At 58.1% G+C, this 7,116-nt stretch overlaps 1 protein-coding gene across 11 annotated transcripts; it reads right to left on the reverse strand.

The window, feature by feature from the left end:
* Window positions 1-738: 738 nt before the first annotated feature.
* NDUFS8 (NADH:ubiquinone oxidoreductase core subunit S8) lies at window positions 739-6,993 on the reverse strand. Of its 11 annotated transcripts, XM_077960702.1 has the most exons (8): window positions 6,937-6,989; window positions 6,085-6,135; window positions 5,457-5,514; window positions 5,330-5,380; window positions 4,670-4,834; window positions 4,399-4,571; window positions 1,003-1,131; window positions 739-923 (listed from the first exon to the last, which is right to left on the reverse strand). In XM_077960702.1, exons 2-8 carry the CDS (start codon window positions 6,118-6,120, stop codon window positions 792-794), a joined length of 744 nt encoding a protein of 247 aa, XP_077816828.1. In that variant the 5' UTR covers window positions 6,121-6,135; window positions 6,937-6,989; the 3' UTR covers window positions 739-791.
* Between the last annotated feature and the right edge of the window lie 123 nt (window positions 6,994-7,116).

Here is a 7,116-nt window from a genome sequence, read left to right on the forward strand (position 1 = left end):
CCCTGAGCAAGCCTCTTCACCTCTCGGAGCTGGTTTCCTCACTGCAAATGAAGTGAGATCCTTCCACAGTGCTTAGCACAAGTTAAAGTGGGCTGCTTTTGGCCATTATGTGGGCAAGGGGCTTGTGTGTGACCCTGGGGGGAACCCCACCACATTGCTGGGCCTGCAAAGCAGGAAGTGGTGAGCAGCTGCCGGACGAGCAGCCTGGCCTGGGGAACATGGGGAAGAAAGAGGATGTGGCTGGAGGCAAGGCCAGCTCAGGGCCAGCAGGGCTTGTGTCACCCTCGCGTGACTGTCACCCCAAGCAGGCTTCCTCCTACCCCCAGCAAGGATGCCCCGGCCGGAGTTTCTGCCACTTGCTGTTCTTCAGCCTGAGGCCTTGGGATGCTCCAAGTCCTAAGGGTCTTAGAAGTGGATGGCTCTTGGGAGACAGGAGGCCCAGGCCCCAGCCGGGACAGCTGGGACTGTGGGAATGACAGGACTGTGGTGACCTCTGGCATTGCTGGGCCTCGGGGAAGACACCCAGGAAGAGGCAGGGTGATCGTGATGCTGCAGCCTGTGGCCCAGCCATGAGGGCCTGGTGGGGCCCTGGAGTCCACAGGAAGGCCGGGCTGGGGCAGCAGGACCGCAGAGAACATAAAGACTAGGGGGCTACCTAGTCCAGCTGGAGGCACCACAGGCCTCAGGCAGGCTGGGGATGGCCCCACCCTGGACCACCAGAGTCAAGACAAGAGGCCGTGGGGTTGGAGCAGTATTTTATTGGGCAGCAGGGGTTGTGGGCCGGTGGGGCATCACCGGTACAGGTAGTCAGCCTGGATGTTGGCGGCAATCTCAGCCTCCCACTTGTCCCCATTGTTGAGCAGCTTCTCCTTGTTGTACAGCAGCTCCTCATGCGTCTCCGTGGAGAACTCAAAGTTGGGGCCCTGCAGGTGGGGTGCAGGGACAGTGGTTAGGCCCCGCTGAGGAGCCTCAGCGCCCCTCCCACCCAGGGGCTTCACGCACCTCGACGATGGCATCCACGGGGCAGGCCTCCTGGCAGAAGCCGCAGTAGATACACTTGGTCATGTCGATGTCATAGCGGGTGGTCCGGCGGCTGCCATCAGCTCTTGGCTCAGCCTCGATGGTGATGGCCTGTGGGAGGGGCCACCAGACACTGCTGCGCTGCGCTGTCACATCCCAGCCCCCATTGCCCGGGTCACTGCTCATCCCCACCCCTGGTGTCTGCCAGAAGCCCTCTCCCCTCAGAAGCCTCCCGGACTCCAGTTAAGAGGCCGCCCTGCACCTCTGCCGTTGGCGCCTGTCTCCTCGGCACGCGCCCGGCTGGCGTCCCTGCCATGCTGGTTTTTTTTTTTTTTTTTTTATTGAGATAGAGTCTCGCTCTGTTGCCAGGCTAGAGTGCAGTAGCACAATCTCGGCTCACCGCAACCTCAGCCTTCCGGGTTCAAGTGATTCTCCTGCCTCAGCCTCCTGAGTAGCTGGGACTACAGGTGTGCACCACCATACCCAGCTAATTTTTGTATTTTTAATAAAGACGGGTTTTCACCATGTTGGCCAGGATGGTCTGGATCTCTTGACCTCATGATCCACTTGCCCTGGCCTCCCAAAGTGCTGGGATTACAAGTGGGAGCCACCGCGCCCGGCCTGCCTTGCTTGTTTGTCAGCTGCCGGCGTCATCTGCTAAGAACCCCATTCTCACCAGGGTGCTGTTCACTGCGTTGTTCAGTGTAGCGCCCCCTGCCCTGAGGGTGTCACCCTGCGACGGGGGCTGGGTTACAGTCCCGCCTCACCTCACCGAGCTTTCCAGATATTGTGAGTTTTACAAATTGAAGGTTTAGGGCAACCCTGCATAAAGCAAGCTCACTGATGTCATTTTACCAACCACGTGCTTGCTTCTTATCTCTGGGTCAGCACTTTTTAGGAATGAAGTTTTTTTTGTTGTTTTTGATTTTTTGTTTTGAGACAGACTCTCGCCCTGTCACCCAGGCTGGAGTACACTGATGCAGCTCATAGTGCACTGCAGCCTCAACCTCCCAGGCTCAAGCGATCCTCCCACCTCAATCTCCCAAGTACCTGGGAATACAGGGGCTAATTTTTTGTATTTGTTGTTGTTGTTGTTGAGTCGGGGTTTTGCCAGGTTGCCCAGGGTGGTCTCAAGTAATCCACTCACCTCGACCTCCCAAAGTGCTGGGACTATAGGTGTGAGCCACTGTACCTGGCCCCTAAAGTATTTTTAATTAAGGTACATTGTGTTTTAGATACTTCACAGCCTACAGTAGTGTAAATTCTTTGTTTTTTTTTTGAGATGAAGTCTCACTCTGTGGCCCAGGATGGAGTGTGGTGGTGCAATCATAGCTCACTGCAACCTCCGCCTCCCAGGTTCAAGCAATTCTCCTGCTTCAGCCTCTCAAGTAGCTGAGACTACAGGTGTGCACCACCACGCCCGCCTAATTTTTGTTATTTTTACTAGAGACGGGGTTTCACCACGTTGGCCAGGCTGGTCTTGAATTCCCGACCTTGTGATCCGCCCGCCTTGGCCTCCCAAAGTGCCGGGATTACAGGTGTGAGCCACTGCACCCAGCCCTAATTTTTTTTTTTTTTTTTTTTTTTTGCGATCTTGGCTCACTGCAACCCCTGCCTCCTGATTCAAGTGATTATCGTGCCTCAGCCTCCAAAGTAGCTGAGATTACAGGCACCTGCCGCCAGGCCTGGCTAATTTTAGCATTTTTAGTAGAGACGGGGTTTCACCATGTTGGCCAGGATGGTCTCGAACTCTTGACCTCAAGTGATCCACCACTTCGGCTTCTCAAAGTGCTGGAATTACAGGCATGATCCACTGTGCCCGGTCTAAATCTAACTTTTAAATGCACTGGAAAACCAAAACATCTGTGTGACTCGCTTTACCCCAATGGTCTGGAACCGAACCTGCAACATCGCCGAGAACGCCTGCACGGTTGGTTGCAATCCTGTGCTTTTTTTTTTTTTTTTTTTTGAGACGGAGTCTTGCTCTGTCGCCCAGGCTGGAGTGCAGTGGCGCGATCTCGGCTCACTGCAAGCTCCGCCTCCCGGGTTCACGCCATTCTCCTGCCTCAGCCTCCCGAGTAGCTGGGACTACAGGCGCCCACAACCGCGCCCGGCTAATTTTTTTTGTATTTTTAGTAGAGACGGGGTTTCACCGTGGTCTCGATCTCCTGACCTTGTGATCCGCCCGCCTCGGCCTCCCAAAGTGCTGGGATTACAGGCGTGAGCCACCGCGCCCGGCCGCAATCCTGTGCCTTAAATCTACTTTTCTCCATTTGATGGATGAGAAAAACAAGGTTCTGAGAGGTTGAGGGACTCCTCAAAGCTACACAGCAAGTGCGGGGGCACAGCCCTAACTCAAGGGCACGTCCTAACTCTCAGTTCCTGGGTAGCCCGCTGGGGGAGGGGCTGGCTGGGAGGACCTTCTAGGGTGCCTGGCAAGGACTCTCCTACGCCCCCATCCCAGAAATGTAGTGGCCACAACTCACAGTGGGACCTGTGGCTGGCAGGCTCATCCTTCAGTGCTTATAAAGATGCGGACAATAACCTCCACCTCCTCGAGTGGTTGTTGAGATTACAGGAGAGGCTGTGAGTCACACACGTGGCACAGTGCCAGGTCTGTCTGTGGACAGCACTCACTATGTGGAAGCCACGGCTGTGACCATCATGACTGCTGTTTGGGGACACTCCTATGCGCTCCCAGTCTGTGGCTGGAGTAGAGACATCAGGGTCGCAGCTCATGGCCTGGAGGACCTGGGAGTGCTCCAGGGGACAAACTAGGACTTGGACAGGAGCCACCCGAGTCACAGAACACTGGGAGGGGTTGCTGTGCGCACAGGAAGTAGCGATGGCGGCTGCCGGGGCTCCTGCCAGGCACACACAGGGGTCTGACCACAGCTCTGACCGAGTCATATTGTTCCTGTGCTGACAGGCCTGGCCCCCGCTGGTAAGCACCAGACCCACTAACAGAACGGAAAGCCGGGCCTCAGAGGAGCAGCCACTGGGGAAGGGAAGCTGCAACAGGCACACAAGCAGGACCCCGGAAACGGTGGCTATATCCAGGGAGGGGTTGATGGCCTCAGGTGCCACCCCATGGCTCATAGGCCCAGGGGTCACACCCCTGGCCAGACCCCAAGGGGAAACCTGTGTGTGTCAGGCACCTGCCCAGGGCTGGAAGCTGCACTTTGCCAACTCACTGACTCTGTGCTCCGGTAGCAAGACCTCATCCTTCCCATTCACGGGGGAAGTGGCTCAGAGAGGGAAAGGGACTTCCCTGGGGACACACATCAAGCAGGGGCCAGGGTTTGGGCCTAGGGCTGCCTGGCCTCCCTCTCCCAGTGGCAGGGTCTGGCCTGGTGGTCGGTTGGGGCGGGGACTCACCTGGGCGGGGCAGACGGCCTCGCAGAGCTTGCAGGCAATGCAGCGCTCCTCCCCGGATGGGTACCGGCGCAGTGCGTGCTCCCCACGGAAGCGAGGGCTCAGCGGGCCCTTCTCGAATGGGTAGTTGATGGTGGCGGGTTCGCGGAACAGGTAGCTCAGGGTCATGCCCAGGCCTGTGGGCAGCATGGGTTTGGTGGGCAGGGGTACCCTCCTCCCCCATGCATCTGTGCCCAGCCGGCACCTGCCCTGTCCCCTCCTGCCCAGGACGCACCTCGGAAGAGCTCAGTCCATAGCAGGGTCCGGGCTGCCCGGTCAGTCACTGACTTCATGTCCGTCTTAGACTCCTGCATGTTCACATACTCTGCAGAGAGGCGGGCAGGGAGGCCGTGGCAGGGGCCTCGCACACTGTCTCCCTGGAGTCTCTGGGAGAGGAGGCCTGGCCCTCACTTCCAGGTGCAACTGCTGGGCTCCAAAGGGGCCGTACACTCACCACACCTCTCCCCAGCCTCAGCAAGGACCCTGGAGGCCGCCTCTGGCCTGAGCCCATCCTTGCCTACCTCTCCCTGTGCTTGGGTGGCCATTCGAGCCCAGAGGCATCCCCGCCCAACAGGGCTTGAAAGAGGAATCAAGGGGGGAAGTGGGGGGCTTGAGCCTTTACCTTCACCAGGGACTGGCAAAAGGCACAGGTACCCATGGCTCACACCTGGCAATCCCCTCCCCATCACCCCCAGGGAGCTCTGAGATCACACGTGCTAACTCCGGCCATGATGGACCCTGTCCCTGGGAATTAGTCAGTCTCCATCATCATAATCATTTTAAGAGTGGAAACAGGCTCAGAGAAGAACGCCCCTGACAAAGCCAAGACTGGAACTCAGGTCTCTTCCCCACCTCCGGCAGGACCAGTCAGGCTAGAGGCCACCCAGGTACTCACTGTAAGTGGCTGCCACTGCACTGCTGTGGAGGGTCCGGCCACCAGGAGGTCCTGCAAAAAGAGGGGCGTGACCTCATGCCAGGAGACTGGGCTCCCCTACCCCCAGCAAAGGCTTCCTTGGTCCTACCTGTATGTGCGGCCTGGGCCAGGGCCCGCAGCAGCGTGGGCATGGTCAGGCAGCGCATCTGGGGGCAGAAATAGGGGTGGAGAGTGGGGTGTGCCCAAGTACCAACCTCTTCTGAGACTGGCACAGCAGGGATCCCAAGCCTCCACTGGAGACCCATGTGTCACTCTGCCCTCTACTCATACCCCATTGCTGTCAGAGGCACGGGTGGCTTTCCTGTTCCCAGCGCCTCCCAGCTTTCCACCTGATCCAGCTCAGCTGAGCTACAATTCAGTTTCTGTGGACTCCAAGTTCTGCCTCACCTAAGAAACCTTTTAAATCCATCCTTCCTTTCTCCCTCCCAGAGATCCTGTCTCCCATCTTTCTGCTCCTCCCTTCATCCTCCCCAAATCTGACCAAAAACATTAACAGCCCCTACCAGCATACACTGATAGTTAACTTAGCTAGCTCCCCACCCCAGACACCGTGCCCAGGGGGTCACATGCACTGCCATCCTATCCTTACAAGGACTCCACGAGGGAGGCACTAATAAGGCGCTGGGGCTCAGTTTGTTCAGTGACTCGCCAGGGCTGGGTGTGGTGGTTCACGCCTGTAATCCCAGAACTTTGGGAGGCCGAGGCGGGTGGATCACCTGAGATGAGGAGTTCCAGACCAGCCTGGCCAACATGGTGGAACCCGATCCCTACCAAAAAATACAAAAATTAGCCGGGCGTGGTGGCGGGCGCCTATAATCCCAGCTACTCAGGAGGCTGAGGTAGGAGAATCGCTTGAACCCGGGAGGCAGAAGCTGCAGTAAGCCCAGACCACACCATTGCCCTCCAACCTGGGCGACAGAGTGAGACCTCGTCTCAAAAAAAAAAAAGAAAAAAAAGTGACTCTTCGGAAGTCACATGATAAGGAGGTACGCAGAGGATCGGAACCCAGCCCTGCCCTGCTGGAAACCCTTCAAGGCCTGAACAGTCCTCGGTACCATATTCCTTCCCCCGGCTTCAAGGCCCTCCTGGAACTGTCCCCCAGCCTGCCGCGTGACCTTGGGCAGGTGACGTGACCTGGCCTCCGTCTTCTCACTTATGAAGTGGGTTGGGGGCTGGTGATCTTGTGAATAAGGGGAGCCCATACATGCCAAGGGCACCCCAGAGCCCGGCACTCAGTCGGAGCTCATAAGTGCTCCTCCCACGACCTGTGACCCCCTAACAGGCCCACTCCTTTGGACCACTGACTGTAGTTCCAGGGACCCAACCCGGCACCTTCCCCAACCTTCCCAGTGATCTCCGACCCCATCGAGGCCGAGGGCGCACAGCGGCCGGCGCATGCGCCCTGAGAGCGGGCTCCCCGCTGCACCTGAAGGACACGGAGGCCGCGGGTCCTGAGTGAGCCCAGGGGAAACCCAGGCAGAGCTGGCGGCGCCAACGGGGACACCACACTCGCCCCCGAAGCCACGCTGCCCACGCCCGGCTTTCGCGGACAAGACATGAACACCCACCTTGAAGCGCCGCCACTACTTGCCTTGCGGAGCAGGCCAGTCAATCGGGAGGCGGAGCCTACACTCTAGGACGCTCCCATTGGGCCGGCCGGCTCCCCTTTTTCTGTATTGATGCTCCATGGTGTGGTCTGATTGGCCAATACGGCTGCTGAAAGAGGCGGGATTCAGAAATACTTTCTT

This window comes from Macaca mulatta, chromosome 14 (assembly GCF_049350105.2).
Source record: "Macaca mulatta isolate MMU2019108-1 chromosome 14, T2T-MMU8v2.0, whole genome shotgun sequence".
NCBI lineage: Eukaryota > Metazoa > Chordata > Mammalia > Primates > Cercopithecidae > Macaca > Macaca mulatta.

Coding starts and splice junctions, on each gene's coding strand:
- NDUFS8 (XM_077960699.1), bottom strand. CDS start 6,926: ATGTCTTGTCCGCGAAAGCCGGGCGTGGGCAGCGTGGCTTCGGGGGCG. Junction 5,381..5,456: donor GGCCCAGGCCGCACATACAG/GTAGGACCAAGG, acceptor CTCTTTTTGCAG/GACCTCCTGGTGGCCGGACC. Junction 4,835..5,329: donor TGCAGTGGCAGCCACTTACA/GTGAGTACCTGG, acceptor AGTGAGGGCCAG/GCCTCCTCTCCCAGAGACTC.